General features: G+C 44.8%; 4 protein-coding genes and 1 non-coding gene across 5 annotated transcripts; 2 read left to right on the plus strand and 3 right to left on the minus strand.

Annotated features, from left to right (window-relative positions):
* The first annotated feature begins 1179 nt into the window (after positions 1 to 1179).
* Positions 1180 to 2190, plus strand: F5Y00DRAFT_244128 (glycoside hydrolase family 76 protein). Its single transcript, XM_048008780.1, has one exon. It carries the CDS (start codon positions 1187 to 1189, stop codon positions 2069 to 2071), a length of 885 nt encoding a protein of 294 aa, XP_047862206.1. The 5' UTR covers positions 1180 to 1186; the 3' UTR covers positions 2072 to 2190.
* A 2376-nt stretch (positions 2191 to 4566) lies between these two features.
* Positions 4567 to 6625, minus strand: F5Y00DRAFT_272088 (ankyrin; the record flags this gene model as incomplete). Its single annotated transcript, XM_048012915.1, has 4 exons — positions 4567 to 4964; positions 5018 to 5287; positions 5348 to 6138; positions 6204 to 6625. 4 exons carry the CDS (start codon positions 6623 to 6625, stop codon positions 4567 to 4569), a joined length of 1881 nt encoding a protein of 626 aa, XP_047862207.1.
* A 1171-nt stretch (positions 6626 to 7796) lies between these two features.
* Positions 7797 to 7887, plus strand: F5Y00DRAFT_t126. The gene has a single exon. It is a non-coding gene; the product is annotated as a tRNA-Glu (tRNA).
* Positions 7888 to 9067: 1180 nt separating this feature from the next.
* F5Y00DRAFT_272090 (uncharacterized protein) lies at positions 9068 to 10208 on the minus strand (the record flags this gene model as incomplete). The annotated part of the gene is made up of 1 exon (XM_048012916.1): positions 9068 to 10208. The coding sequence occupies exon 1, from the start codon at positions 10175 to 10177 to the stop codon at positions 9068 to 9070; it is 1110 nt and encodes a 369-aa protein (XP_047862208.1). The 5' UTR covers positions 10178 to 10208.
* Positions 10209 to 11234: 1026 nt separating this feature from the next.
* On the minus strand, positions 11235 to 12797 carry F5Y00DRAFT_244129 (nuclear pore complex assembly-domain-containing protein). The gene is made up of 2 exons (XM_048008781.1): positions 12506 to 12797; positions 11235 to 12440 (listed from the first exon to the last, which is right to left on the minus strand). Exons 1-2 carry the CDS (start codon positions 12657 to 12659, stop codon positions 11677 to 11679), a joined length of 918 nt encoding a protein of 305 aa, XP_047862209.1. The 5' UTR covers positions 12660 to 12797; the 3' UTR covers positions 11235 to 11676.
* Between the last annotated feature and the right edge of the window lie 3554 nt (positions 12798 to 16351).

The raw sequence follows: 16351 nt of genomic DNA on the forward strand, positions 1-16351 counted from the left end.
CTTATCGGCATTGCCGCGTAAATGACTTGCAGTAGTGTAGATCGCGGATCAGTCTAACCGTCGAGATTTGTAGTTGAAGATCGTTCCTTTTCAGATTTAAATAACGGCAATGCGTATATGGAGACTTATAAAAAGGGAGAGTTACGTGTGCGTTAAGACATATAAATAATTATTTGAATATTATCCGAACTATATGCAACGCAGGGCTCTAGAGAGGTGCAACCTACATGCAGGTTAAACCATGATTCAAATTTTAATTCCTAGTTTCGATATTGATGCAAGGGGCTGTGACCCTCCGTATTCATGCTGTCACACTCGATAGCAGGAGCTATGCTTCGAGCCGAGCCTCTCACTACAACCTGCCCCTTATTCCTCTATACTGTGGCGTTTATAAGTCACCCGGTATATATGACGGCTGACGAATATTTAAAATTTATGTCAGGTACACGGAGTAGATCCTACCAATCATATGTTCCTGCAGGATAGCCTAGACCCCATAACTCAAATGCCACCAGATAAGTGCCTACTTATATCTCTTAGCACGGACGGGGGGGAGGGAACAGACCGCGGCGGGTGGTTTTTTCGTATTCGTCCTGTTAACAGACTGCGAACACTATTTAAGCTTGGCAATAGACTCGCATGGCACGAATCTTGAATAGGGGACGGACATTGCGTGCGGCGCTTAAGTGTTGCATCCGATCGAGGGAAAGCCACCGAGCCCACGGCGGCGCTGGGGTAATATGACTGGATTGCTAAACTCCCGCCGCGTTTAAACTTCACATATAAACGGTGCGCATGTGGAATGTTTATATATAAAGCACTTGGGTTTGGCTTCAAACGAGGTGATCCATCTGCTATTCTACCCAAATATTTACAAATTACTCTTTACGAATACCACGCTGTGAATCATTGGGTTATCAAGGATTCATTCAAGCTTGGTATAACACCTCTCTACGACTACACAGATATGTTGCCATTACTATCATTGGCGGCATGCTGCCTTTCATTACCCCCCCTAGCTTCTGGGGCAGCAATTAGGCGGGAGTTGGTACCCTTGGACGCGACTGAGGTAGCGGTAGATGCTATGATGGCGTTATACGATGAGAAAACAGGCCTTTGGGATCCTAACAATCCAGGATCATCTTGGTGGCAGAGCGGTGTGGCTCTTTGGGCTCTCACGGAATACATGGCCAAGTCGGGATCTCACAAGTACCTTCCCCAAGCACTAAACACAGTCAAAATCCAGCGAGCACCTCTAAGCTGGTGGCCGGATGGAGATGGCGACTTCCGCGCCGACAGTACTGATGATACAGCCTGGTGGGCGCTCGCAATGACTAGTCTATACGAGCTCACAGATGATGAAGAATACCTGCTCATTGCTCAGGAAGACGAGGCCTATATGTACAAGTACTGGAACACGACAACATGTTCGGGTGGACTCATTTGGAGTATTCCCACCCGGACCTACCATAATGCTATTAGCAACGAGCTTTATTTAGAGCTTACGGCCAAGCTGCATAACCTCATCCCAGGAGACACGACGTACCTAAACCACAGCCTACAGGAGTGGGAATGGTTCAAGAACAGCGGCATGATCAACAGCGAAAACCTTGTTAACGACGGGCTAACGGATGACGCCGCCTGCGTCAACAACGGAAGGACAACGTGGACATACAACCAAGGTGTGATCCTAGGTGGCCTTGTCGAGCTATACAAAGCCACAGGGGATAGTTCGTACCTCGACGAAGCGCAGCAGATAGCAGACGCCGCGATTAGCAGCACGCTACTGGTTAAGGATGGAACTCTGACGGAACCCTGCAGTGACGAAAAAGCATGCGAGCCGAACGGAACCTCGTTTAAGGGTATCTTCATCCGGGAGCTGGCTAAGCTCAACGCCGTGCTGGATGATCACCCCTATGGCTCTTTTATCGCAACAAACGCTCTCACTGCGTACGAGTATGCGCGGAACAAATCTAACTTTTATGGTTTCCAGTGGCAAGGGCCGTATGATAATGTCACAATCGGCACCCAGGAGGCCGCGGTTCAGCTTTTAGTTGCGGCATATTTATAGAATGCGATACGTTAAGGCAATAAGGCATGGGATTTATAATATATCAGATGCATACAGCAGGGGTTTTAAATATTATCACTCTCAGATTGTTGTTGGCCTGGTCATAGGGAGTCTGGGACGAGCGGTGACGAATTTGTCTGGTAACTGGTTTCTGCAGTGTTTGCCTATTGAGGCTATTTGGTGTAAAGCCATAAAATGAGATAGGTACGATACCAATGATTGGAATATTTTGGTAAATAAATAGCTTAGGTTTTAATAAAAGTTTACTCCCACCTCCCTTCCTAGTGGCCCTAAAGTTATGTAACCGACTATATATGTTGGTGAAGGTTTTATATGTCCTTAGCACGAATAGCGAGAGTAAATCGCTGCTAAGCCGGCTACTCATAAGGTCGATTTAGTATCATAAGAAGTACGTATCTCTGAGAAGGTATTTAATACTAAATGAATTCTTGTGCTAAAAACTCAAAATCCCCAATTATCGTCTTGCTAAGAGTGGCAACAACAACAACAACAACCTTGCGTACACGCATTAATTCGAAGAATATACCATGAAGCTAATTATAGGAGCGCCTGAGGTTTTATTTATAATGATTTTACTCACCTCTGCATGATACTAATATAAATTGTACATTGGCATTCATTATAGGGTGGTAGGCTTGATACGGGATATCTATTAATGTTATGCTATCGTTGGTTAATCTTGTTTAGTCCACTAACTTACTTTCTGTCATACACAAAATTTTTATAAGATTTGGAGTTGTGTTTCTGAAGATTTTTAGACAATAGCTCGGGATTCTAGATATACTAGGTAGCCTTACTATCCCATGTCGCTGGAGAGACCAGAAGAGTTACGTACCCCTATACGCGGCAAGTCTAACACCTAGTTGTATGAACAGGCGACTAGCTAGGTAAGTGCTTTCTACTTGGTCGCACGTTCGTCGACTGGTTACTGTACTTAGGTTAGATAAATATGTTTGTTCAGCCTTACCTGGGCAACTGAGCCACCCCATTTGGCACATAGGCAACCACTGACATCAATTAAAACTCGATTTGGGTCGCATGATACGCCAACGAGTTATTGAGTCCTTCTATATTATATTTAATAACCCCCACCGTGGGGCTATCTTGCGCTTGAGGAGACTAGGACGACTTTATTCTTATCCTAGTCGGGTCTCGATGATAGGGTTTATACCCGTGATGGATGTCATACATAGAGCGAACGTCAGGATAAATAGATTGAACTAGTAACGCCTGCCTTTCTACGCTCTTACGATGGCGCTACACGCCCCTTATATAATAGATATACCCCTATAGCTACCCCTAACCCACTTTTACCCTGACAGAGTCACCCATCTCCCCCAGTGGTTCCATCTTCGGAATCATGTAGCAAGAAAGGCGCGTGTAAAAAATATCGTGAACTTCGTCGTCTCGGCGGAGCCTCATTTCATGGTGTTGATAATAAGATACGCACGCCCTCACCACTGCCTAGTCTTGCCGCTATGTCGCCCCAAGAGTCCCTAACGAGGTCCCTGCTTATCAAAATAACTCCATAGTTGTGGACTAGCAATACTTAACTTCGAAGCCTCCTGGGAAGTTGCTGGTTCCCTCTCACCTATCCTCCTGCGATGTTGCCGCAGTCTTTCCCTTTCGTCGCGGTGCTCTCTTTCGAATCGTAGCTACTCTCTCGCGCCGTCGAAGTGTCTCGTAATCCATCTTCTTGACGAACGGCCTCTGGATAATAGGCATTACGCTGTCAAAAAGAACCCTTCATGTATGTCCCACATAGAATGAATATTAGAAGCAGCAGCGAAACTGTTATATAGTAGCCGCGTAGTGGTATGATTCTATCAATGCTTTATCTTCTATCCTCTTTCGAGGGTGCTGCGTGCTCCTTATACATTTATACTATGTAGATCTACGCCTATTTAGACTGGATCCTCTTATACCCTAACGCTCGATATAATCGAAGAGGAGTTTGGGATCAAGCTAATTCAGTTTTGAAATAGCTAGGGAAGCACTTTATTTATGGATTAGATGCAGAAGATTGTACGATATGAATTGGATTTACCCTATATAATATTTATGTAGTTGCTGGTAGTTAATGTCAATATAAGAGGAGCATTAAAAAAAGGGGGGCGGTGGCTAATCCTTACTAACGTACAAATTCAACTAAAGAGAAATAAATTTTACGTAGCGCTTTTGTTATTGGGAATAACTTTTCTAAGACTCTAAGGTCCCAGACGTGTATTTCTTCTGAATAGTCTTATTATTGCCCATTACGCCTTGCTAAAACCAAGACTCCATCCTACCCCATGCTGGATAATAGTATTATATCTACATGTTGTCCGCGGCATCATTTCCTTATAGGGTTCCCAACCTTTTCTTGATATTCCTATTAAACTTTATAGAGACGTGGTATTTCTTCATACCAATCGCCTTAGAGAACCATCGGTATCCTTTCGAGCATTCTATACCCATTATCAGACTGTCATTCATTACCTTGTGCTATCAAGCCTCGATTGATCAGCACGCTCCAGTATCGCTACCATTTCATGATGTTGCGCAGACCGAGCGATATCCAATACAGTCTGTCCTGACTTATTCTTTATCGTCAAATCAGCACCATGCTTTAGTAGGACCTCGGCATTTTCTCTAGAGTCCCAATCCGCGCAGAAAAATAGAGCTGTTGGGTAATCGTCGTAGTAGAAATGGTTAACATCGGCTCCGTGTGAAAGCATATAATCTGCCAGTTTCGTATTTGAACACGCGTTCGCCCAGAGGAAGGGGTCTCTTCCGTTGTAACCTTTGATATGCATGTCGGCGCCACTGTCTATTAAAACCTTAGCACATTCGAAATACTCCTCGTCGCCCAAACCGCTTAGCACCACACCGCCTTGAAACATGTCAACAGTCTAGACTTCATAGAAGCATATCTTCATTGCTTACCGTCGCCTGGGTAGACATAATCAATATTAGCTCCGCTTTCTAGCAGAATGCGGGTCATCTCAACGTCTCTTAGTACTCTCGCAGCAACTTCTAACGGGACGTATCCAGTGTTAAAAAAGGCCGCCAATTTCTGGTGGGAGCGAATATTTTTATCAAGCTTATCCTCTGTCTCTGGCGGTAGATAATCGTCTTTATTAGCACCGTGAGCTAATAATAACCGAACGGCTTCCCTTTGCTGTTGCATCATCGCTTGATATAATGAAGGGAGGCCTAATAGATATTGGTTAATTTCAAACTTTGTTCAAGCTTCATGTGGTAATCACCACTCACCATATATGTCTCTGATATTTGGGTCGAATCCCGCAGAAAGAAGGATTTCTAGACTCTGAAGGTCGTTGGTTTCGAGAGCTTGATGGACAAGGCATGGACCAGAGGCCGACTTGTTGAATTTTGGCGCCATGGTTTTAAGCAGTGGCCTAATGCCGGGTATCTCTTCAACCCTTTGGGTCAAGGGGAAAATCATTTCAATGGATCCCGTAAGAGAGCACCCCCTTTGCACTAAGACGTTGGCGACGGTCAATGCTTCGGAAGAGAGAGCAACGTTTAAAGGAGAACGTAACTGGTTGTCACGCGCGTTAATATCAGCACCGTGATCGAGCAGGAGTTGGGCAATCTCCGCATCATTATATATGGCGCAGAAATGAAGCACTGTTTGGCCATCTTGCGTCCTCTCAGCTGTGGAATAACCGCTTGAAATGAGACGAACAACCCCATCGCCATTTCTGGCTCTAACTGCTTCAAGCAAAGTGGTCGGCTCTGCTGAGAACGGACTGAGGAGTACTTCACTAGATTCCTGCGAATTAGATTGATAATCTAATGGGGACGTAGGTTTTGAGGGTTCCGTTAATTGATCGAAGTATCTGTTCAAAGGAAAGGCGACGTCTGTTGATTGAGATATAGATTGACGCCGTCCTCCAAAGGCCGAAACGCTCGCGACATCATCTTCCATCCTCTTTCGAACTCTCTTTCCGCTATCTCGGTTACGAAGTTCAATAGAAAGCTTCTCGTAGACCTTGTTGACATCATTCTTAATCTCATCCTGGCCTTTTCCCTCGAGGAATCTGTGCTTGACTTAGTATAGTTTTGACAATAGGGTGATTATGATGAAAAGTCAAGGCTTACGAACCCGTTTATTACTGATATTGTGATGTTCAAACTTGTTTTACTTTCCTGAAGTCTCTCCCTCAATGCTTTGATTTCACCTTTTCGCATCACCCAACCAACCATCCTTATCGGACTTCTTCTACCAGACCCTTTTAGAGGCGCTATGAGTATATGGATCGATTGCATGCTGTCTTGGCATAGGTTAATACACTCTGTTAAACTATTTTCTAACGCAAGATCCTCTGATTTTAAATCATATTTAGCGCATATGTCTTGGAGAGATCCAAGCACCGCAGAAAGGTTCTGCACGTCGCGGCGGATATGGAGTATCTCCTGTGGTGCATCAGTCATCTCCTGGATTAGCGAAATAAGGGCCCTTGATGTAGATACAGCAAGCCCAGCGACGCCTATGACGCTGGCAACCATTGACAACGGATCGGCCATATTGATTATTGGAATTTTATGTAAGATGGCTGAATATCGTGATATAAAGGGTATAGCTATGAGTTAATATGGAATTCCCTTGATCTTATTCCAAGATACTCATAATAAATCAGCATGCAAGAGGACTCATTGAACGTTGAAGCATTATTCAGAAGGATTGCGGCAGTGCCACTTTCCTGCGGCATTAGGTTGCCTCATTCCATCGCATATATAGTTACATTATGCTATTTATATCATTGGTTGAATGCGGCTGAGAAAATATACTTAGCTTACTGGTCAGCGCATAAAATTTACACGTATTTATACCTAATGAATATTAACCATGCATATATAAGTATCGTAAGAAATAATGTCTAGTATTCTAATCAGCTATTATGCAGCTTCTTAAAGCTAGTTTATAATACTAGGTGATAATAAAGGATGGGTATAGTCAAGGTGAGTGTAAAATTCCCTTTCTGCAGTGACCCTTCTTCCATGTTCTAGGTCACAGACGCCGGACCCTAATGCACAAGCATCTTGAATAACCCTGGCCTGTCAATTTCAGGCCGACATGGACGTATTGGTCGAAAGGATTTTGTTCTCCAGTATGCCCATCCCGTCCATAAGGTACAATACCCAACAATAGCTTTAAACGGAATCGGATTCTTTCTGGAGTTGTTGATACGTCGATAAAGACTACTCAAATTAAAAGGCCAGGCATGATGGTTCACTACCTGGGTGGGGGGTGAGTCGATGCGTTTGCCGGTACAGATATGAAGAGTTGTTGTTTAGTATGTTGGGTAGGTTTTGCTTGTGGGAATATGAGGCTCGAATAAGTTGTTATTTAAGAGTTTTGAATATGTATAAAAATAAATTAACAAGCTTGCATGATCATAACCAAGCCGTAGTCTCCGGTACCACAAGGAGCAAAACTTGGTAAATAAATAACAATTGCCAATTCCTTGAAGTTTATAGTATTAAAGATAAGCAAGGAATAAAAATTAATATAAACTTCACTTTTACTTAAAAATGATTTAGTTACTCGACGATCTGGAGTTGCACAAATCTTCGCGTAGTGGTAGAGAAATCAACCAAAGTGGATCGAGTATTCATTACGTAATACAACCCCGCGGCGACATTACGTCATAAAAGGTTTTGCCATATATATATAAAAGTCAAGCACAATTTTCAATCCGAATTGGTGTAGTGGCTAACATTTGACGCTCTCAAGATTGAACAATCACGGAACCGTCAAGCCCGGGGTTCGATTCCCCGATTCGGAGTTTCTTTTTCGTATTTTCGTATACTTATTACTTTTTGAGGTAGGCTCAGTAAATGGATCTTTTTGTCGCATCTAGTCTCTCATAATACACCCCATCCCAGAGCCCAGGCAAGTCTTTCTATCTACCTTTCCTCGTACATTTTTGGCTTTCAGGTGATAATCTTGGGATTTGAATTGCCTTTTGATTTTCGGGTGCCCTCTTACGCCTAGAATCCCCAGGTGATCCGATGGACATTAGTACCGAATTTAGCTCTTCGTGCCTCTTGTTACAAAGTAGTGGATGGATATTGCCTCCCATATATAGGGTTTAGTAAATGTCATGGCTTTCCTAGCTGTCTACAAAGTTCCTGGCCTAAGGCATGTAAAAGAAACTTAAAGCATCGCCTTACAACCCAAACTGGTGTAACGGTAACCCAGCGATTGACACTTGAGTAATTCTTTTCCGCCCCTGGGTAATACGTACCTAAAGTTATCAGAAAATTCCATCCAACTACTACTACTACTCTCTACTACTGTTATCAGCTGGTAACTCTGGCTGTCATTCCCTCATTCCTCTCTCCTCCGTTGGGCTTAATATTTTCTATTTATATGCCCTACGTCTACCCTACGTGACCACCACTATAGCATGTCCCTTTTGGTCACCCCTTCGCGACTGTCCTTCCTCCCAATATCCTCCCTCCTCCGTCCTTACATCTAATTTTATTAACAATCTAAGTAATAAAAGTTAGTAAGTCGGTATAGGCTAAAAGGGAATTCGTTTAACGTGCCCATGGGATGGGAAATTGCATATAGTAGTTGCCATGAAAGGATACAGAACTAATAAACAGGGCCTTAAACTTCGCCTAGGATATGAACTACGTCTCTTGTTTCAAGAATTCCCTATCCAATACAAACTGATCCTTAATATTCATAGACAAGGGATAGTCAGTGGAGCCCAAATGAGGTCAAGTACTGTGTATATTAGTGCTTGGATATATAGGCAGATATATAAGTTTACCTATCTATAGATAAACTTGGTGACTGATTAATTAAAGAGAGACACGTAGCCTTTACTAGACTATCATAATAAAGAGTGGCAACCCCCATTCTTGATGATCCCATCCGAATATACTCATTAAGCTAATGATAACTAAAAAAGCAGCTACTGAGCTTGGACTACATCCTGTAGACTTAATCCTAAGTCAGTTAGGGTACGAGGCCCCAAGCCGCTTCGAGAGTTTATCGTCGATTATTTTAATGAACTCGGCAACGCCCAGTTCATCATAATAAGCGACACCGTGATGCTGATTGGAATGTGCGCCCACTTGATGCCAGTTATTGATAGGGGTTTCAGGTGGTGGACGACCAACGAAGGCCTGTCCCGGAAGGGGAGTATACGGCATGTGTGAAATTGCGGATAGAAAACTAGCTCTGTCTACCCAGGTTTTTGCTTCGGGCTTAAAGTCATCGCTGCAATGGAGGATCCTGGTTAGGATATTGTTGAGATTTCTGTTATGGTCGGGATTCGTGGACCAAGCCTGAGGTACGATGTCGTAGACGTTATAGAAGTCCGTGTTATAGACCTTGTAGTCTTCGCCCGACAGAGGGTCCTTGGTGAAGGTTTCGGCATATTGTTTGGCGAAAATGTCGTTTCCGGGAGAAACCCCGGCGGACGGCAGAACCTTAATCGTACTATTGCAGCGAAGCTTAGACCGAGCCAACCCCAGTGCAGCGGTCGGAGCAAGGGCTCCTCCTAGGCTGTGACCTGTGAAGACGACGGTGTAGTCTGAGTCAAGCTGCTGCAAGTACTCGTCGATACGCAGACCGCTATTGACTGCTGTACTAACATTGCTCAGTAGGTTCCACGTGCCATCGCAGATTCCCTTTGCACAATAGGACCGGGAAGGGTATTTCTCGGGGTGATCCTCGGGTTTAGGAATACCTTGAGAAGACCACGAATCAACCCAGGCATCAAAGTCCACGACCGCATAAACATTTACATCTTGCAATAAGTCTGGAATTGAATTAGACGCCGTACCTGCAATGGCGACAGCGCAGACTTTCTGAGTGCGACTAATGGCAGCAAACCAGGTATTGTCCGGTCCGGTTGCCGGGTCATCAGGCTTCTCTTTGAAGACTCTTGGCCCCCAGGAAATAGACCAATCACCTGGCAAACGCGGGAGTGTGTCTCCAAGAGCTATCTTTAGTGCATCTTGGAGATTTGTTTCTGTGCCTTTCTTATTCGAGACGAGGCCAGATGAGAAAGAGAGGCAGTAGATTTGTTGGAATATGTTGTAGTCGAAACACGCCATCTTGGGGTGAGTATAATAAATTCTTGTTGGAACGCTCTAATATTTTCAAGATATTGATGTTGGATGACTGGAGAACGAATTGGGTTATAGAAGGACTGGGTCTGAGCTAAATTTCACAAACCTGAGGGACTCCATGGGACTTAAATACCGTTTTTACTCTACGAAGACAGAAAAAGATTATCGTAGAGAGCCAGAACTTGGCCTTCTCAGCTTAACTGTTCTTTACACAAGCTTAGGTTTCGGCGAGTTCAGGCATGATCGCAGTCGCAGGCTTAATGACTATGCATTGCCCTAGCCAATCTAGACAGTCGATTGTTCCGTATAATCCACTCCTATATGCGATGTAGTTATGTGTTGACATGAAATCATGGCATAATAAATGATGACACGTAAATATTCTATTCATGTGATATCAAATCAATCAATATAATGCAGCAGGGAGGAGCTGAAATGTTGTGTGACTATTCTGTGTCTTGCAAGACCTACTTTTTTTTTTCTTTTTTTCCTTTTTGGCTGATGAACAATATCTACCTTGGCGGAAATAGTGAATCGAGGAGGGGTTATTCTATCGTTGTCAAATGCATCTCCGTGGGATAGTTTAACTATGCTGAAAAGTTGAAAAACTGATACGTCTGCTGGGTCTGTGGGACGTGACTCTGATAGAGGGCGGCCGTCAGCATTAATCGTGCAAGCAATCAAATTGCATGAAGAACATGAATCATTGCTCAGATTCCGATCTGCCAAGTGATATAGCCTTTCCCACGACAGGCTGTGGGCTTGGCTTACAATTCACTCAGCAGTGATGTGAAGCCGAAACTCTCGTTGAAGGTAAAGTACGAATATTGAAGGTATAGGCGGTGACCATTAGCGGCGACTTCGTATTTTCTTTCGCTGGTTATAACAAGACAGCTGTCATAATTCCATGCTTCCAATTCGCGCTCTCTAGTTCTAGCCAATATTCTCGCTTATATTATACTTCTGTTTCTAACTCAGAACATCTACTTAGTTACTAGTTGAGCTTCTTATTCAGGGGCTTATGATATAGAATGGGAGTTAGAACCGGTATTCAATCAAGCGCAACTCGTCTAGCTATGATCTGATTCCAGCAGACGGACCGTTCTCCATTACCGAACAATGCTTTTATCTTTACTAATTCACATCACGTAGCTGCTGTTCTCTCGCAAAGATACCACCGTCGATGTACAACATCTGCCAGTTTACGACTATGTACCCGCTATAATGTAGATAACTTTGCGTACTTTATCATTGTTATATTTCTATTTCGAAGGCCGACAGTTTTGATTTAAGCAATTCGAGGACGTGAAATATAGTTGAGTATGTCAACAAAGGCCCGATGTCCAATGGCACCCAGTTGCTCTCCCTGCTAAGGAGAGATATTAAAAATTATAGGAATATTCTTTGATACCGTAAACCTAACGCCGGCGCTATGTGATCAACATTCACGAAATCATTATTGGAGCTCAACCATCGTGGCTTGGTCATGCCTGGGCACGTCCACCACTTCCTGTCTTGACACCCTCTAGAACAACAGCCCAAGTACCTGCTTCGCCTCCGAATCCAGCGTAACCGGCAGCAATCCGGCGCATGAGAAGCGTATCCTTCGCCACAGCTAGCCGCTTTCCCTCACCGCTCTCTAAGCTTTCTCTGAACCACTGCTCTTCCTGGTCGTCAAACGGTAAGCTAGTTAACTCGAGCGCCCGCTCGGCTGACTCGTCGTCATGAGTAGACTCCAATACGGATAAGACAAGGCGCTGGAAAAGTTGCCGACGCATGAACTCAGCATGCGATCGTGAAAACTGGAAGGCATCAATAACGCTCGATCGCGCCAGGGCATTGAATAATAGTTCCAACGCCGAAGATGATTGAATAATAGGCTGAACTGTATGGTAATAGGCGAGAGGCAGACTATAGTCGCCATTCTTAGCGTTGCGTACAAGAACAGTGATGATATCGTCGACGAAATCGGGTTGGAGCGACGGATGTGTAAGATACTGTAATGCGAGATCAAATTGCAGTGCGTCCATGTGCCATAATCCTCTCATGAAGATCCTGTAATTTTTAGGCATGCTGGTACGCTGAGCGTGGGTTTCAGCCCGGTTAGACCCATTTCGATCGTCAACGTCTAGTAGTAAATAGAATACTACTGAGAGCTTGTGGTGAATGGTAGCATTCTTGGTCTCGCATATCTGACTGTATAATTGTCGAAGAGCGTCGCTGTTCTTGGGAGGGTAGTGGCTAGCAGCTATACGTAGAAACAAGATTAGCAACTAACCAGAATATGAGATGCTAGGTAAGATAAATATTCACCTTTTGATAAGTTCAGAGCTTTCATTACTCGATCAATAAACAGGGAACCCTCAAGACTTCGTCGAGAAGCTTCAAGGTGTTGGGTAACACTGCGGTCATAAGGAAAGGGATCTAGAGAACCGAAAATGCGGTCGAACTTGGAGGGATCGAGCATTTTGGATAATTAGAAAATTTCAAAGAACGAATAAGTATCTTAGAGTATAATCTTCTTGTACATGTAATTATTTGATATCGTGATAACTTGAGCTGTAAAAGGAACCTTGGAAGACAGTAAAATGCAGATGCGCCGGCAATTCATCGGTTAAGATGGTAAGAAACAACCGCGTTTGGATAGCTGTTTAGCTTTTTAGCTGTTGAAAGGAAGCTAACGACGCGCTACTGTAGTACTGATTGATATCGGCTTAGTAATAACTCTAATTCCGGTGATTTTGTACGGAATACATTAGGTACCTGAGGTTAGGTACCTGTACCTGAGGTAGCTCTAGCGATTGAGGTAGTGGTAGTGGGGGTTTGTGGGGGGATAAACCTGCAAGTTGTTTTTGTTTACTTTCTACCCGAGACACGGGCACCTAATTTATTTTCGCCCGCTATCAATTATCAATTAAGTAGTCAAACGTGCTACGGCGACAACAATACCGACAACGACAACGACAACGACGACGACTAGCCGACAAATCTATCCCGCCCCAATTTTTTGTGGCCCAAGTATAACCGCGTTCGTCCCCCTAGAGTAATTCAAATTGATCAACAATGTCCACCAGACCGACTCGTCGTGCCGCAGCGGCTCGGCGCACAGCTATTATTGAATCGGAAGACGAAGAGGATGAGGTTGCGAATACTACTAGAAAAATAAAAGAAGAAGAAAGCGAGGAAGAATTCGCCCCTGAGACATCAACCGCTAGGACTTCGCGCCGTCAAACACAGAGCAGAAGGAAGTCTACGGTACCTGCGACACCGCGCGGAGGCCGTCCAAGGAAGAGCACCGCCAGCGTCGCCTTAGAGCCATCCATCGAAGAGAGTCAGATCCCTGATCCTGACCGTACTGCTACCTCCATACTCAGCCCAGAGCCAACCCCCAATAAAGCTACCCCAAGAAAACGGAAGAGCGTTGCGCCGCGAAAAGTTATCAAGGAGCTTACACCTGTTAAGGAACCTACCCCCGAGGCCACATCCGGTAGTCAGCCTCATATACCGACACCCGCTCAGTCTGAGGAACCTTCCGAGCTTCACGGCACGCCTCTAGCTGATATCACCGCCCAGAGCGTAAACGAGCAACAACAGGACCCAGATGAGACCATTACTCAGGTCAAGCCTATTCAGGCGATGGACACTATCCTAGAGAGGCCTATGGATATTGTTCTAAAGTCGCGTAAGATGGCATTGCCCGTCGTTGAAGATACAGGCCCCAAAGCTCGTATTGTTATCACATACCTGATCTTAACCAACTTCAAGAGTTACGCCGGAAGACAGGAGGTTGGCCCGTTTCATTCCTCTTTCTCCTCGGTAGTAGGACCCAACGGTTCCGGTAAATCGAATGTCATCGATTCACTTCTTTTCGTCTTCGGATTCAGGGCAAGTAAGATGCGACAGGGCAAGATATCTGCTTTGATCCACAACTCCGCGGCCCACCCGAACCTGGATCACTGTGAAGTGGCTGTTCATTTCCAAGAGGTCATGGACCTGGTTAGTTTGATATAATATGATATTACATAGGGGATGCCATGCTAATTTTACATTTAGCCCGGGGGCGGAACGGAAGTAATTCCTAATTCCCAAATCATCATCTCGAGAAAAGCATTCAAGAATAACTCGAGTAAATACTATATCAACGGAGGGGAGTCTAATTTCACAACGGTGACTACTCTACTACGCGACCGAGGAATCGATCTCGACCATAAGCGTTTTCTCATCTTGCAAGGTGAGGTCGAATCAATTGCCCAGATGAAGCCTAAGGCTGGCAACGAGCACGAGGACGGTCTACTAGAATATTTAGAAGATATAATTGGCACCTCTAAATATAAAACGCCTATCGAAGAGGCAGCAGCGGAAGTAGAAACCCTTAATGAAGTTTGTATGGAGAAGAGCGGTCGAGTTCAGCATGTTGAAAAGGAGAAGAACGGTCTCGAGGATAAAAAGAATAAAGCTTTGGCCTTTATCCGCGACGAAAACGACTTGACTCTGAAGCAGTCAGCGCTCTATCAGCTTTACATTAGCGAGTGCAATAATAACGTGAGCGTGACTGAAGAGGCAATCAGCCAGATGCAGGCTCAGCTTGACGCTGAACTTGAGAAACATCAAGGCAGCGAGCAGGTTATTAGACAGTTGCAAAAAGCCTATGCTAAGGGTTCTAAGGAGTTTGAGGCTCAAGAAAAGAATGTCCAGGCCCTCGTTAAGGAGGTCTCCAAGTTCGAGCAGGAGAGAGTCAAGTTCGACGAGAAACGGAAATTCTTGACTGACAAGCAGAAGAAACTCGAGAAGACGATTTTGAATGCTGAAAAGTCTGCAGCAGAAGCCGAGGAAACTGTTGAGCAATGCGCCGAAGAGATTGCTTCGCGTGCCGAAGAGATCGCCGCTCTTGAGGAACGTATGCAGGAAGAGGAGGCAGAACTTGCAACGATACGAGATAGCTTAAAAGGCAAGACGCAAGGATTCTCGGACCAGATTGCGGCCAAGCAGAAATCCCTAGAGCCTTGGAAAGAGAAGATAAACCAAAAGCAGTCTGCCATTGCCGTTGCTGAGTCCGAAATGGCCATTCTCGAAGAGAAGGCCAATGCTGGCGCTGTAGCACTTGAGGAGATGCAGACGAAGATTGCTAATATTGAAGAAGGCCGGAAAGCTAAATTGGCAGAACTTAAGGAGTGTCAAGCTGAAAAAGTAAAGCTAGAGAAAGAAGCAAAAGAGGTTGTGGCCGACCTCGAAAGCCTGGTCCAGATGGAACCCAAGGCTCGGGCAAAGGTTTCAAATGCTCGGCAAAAGGCAGAAGAAGCGCGATCCAGCCTTTCTCAGACACAAACTCGAGGCAATGTGCTTACCGCACTAATGCGAATGAAGGAATCGGGACGAATTGATAGCTTTCACGGCCGTCTTGGGAATCTAGGTACGATTGATGAGAAATATGACGTTGCTATCTCTACGGCCTGCCCGGCTCTCGACAATTTCGTTACCGACACAGTAAAGGCCGGTGAGCAATGCATCGAGTATCTTCGCAAGACCAACCTTGGGTGGGGTAGCTTTATATGTTTGGATGCAGTACGCTCGCGCGATTTGCAGCCTATTCAAACACCTGAGAATGTGCCACGCCTGTTCGACCTGATTAAAGCTAAAGAAGACAAATTCCGCCCTGCTTTCTATGACAAGCTACAAGATACCCTAGTCGCCAAAGACCTAGTTCAGGCAAACCGGATTGCGTATGGTGCCAAGAGATGGCGGGTTGTCACACTTGATGGAGAACTTATTGAGATAAGCGGTACTATGTCTGGTGGTGGAAATACCGCCAAGAGAGGCTTGATGTCGAGTAAGCTCGTGGCTGATACGTCTAAGGAGCAAGTCGCCAAGCTTGAGAACGACCGCGACGCTATTGAGCAGCAGTTTCAGGAATTCCAGGATCATCAACGAGAGCTCGAGTCGCGCTTGAGGTATCTGAAAGATCAGATCCCTCAGCTGGATACCAAGATGCAAAAAATTGGCCTAGAGATTCAAAGCGCCGAGAAAAACCTTGTGGATTCTCAGCGACGCATCAAGGAGCTCAGCAAAGAGCAGCAACCATCACAGTCTGACGACAACAGAGCCGCTGTGCTCCAAAAGGAGATCTCCAAGTTAAATAAGGAGATGTCAAAACTTCACTCT

Source organism: Daldinia vernicosa (genome assembly GCF_022497035.1).
Source record: "Daldinia vernicosa strain CBS 139.73 unplaced genomic scaffold F5Y00scaffold_45, whole genome shotgun sequence".
In the NCBI taxonomy this organism is placed as follows: domain Eukaryota; kingdom Fungi; phylum Ascomycota; class Sordariomycetes; order Xylariales; family Hypoxylaceae; genus Daldinia; species Daldinia vernicosa.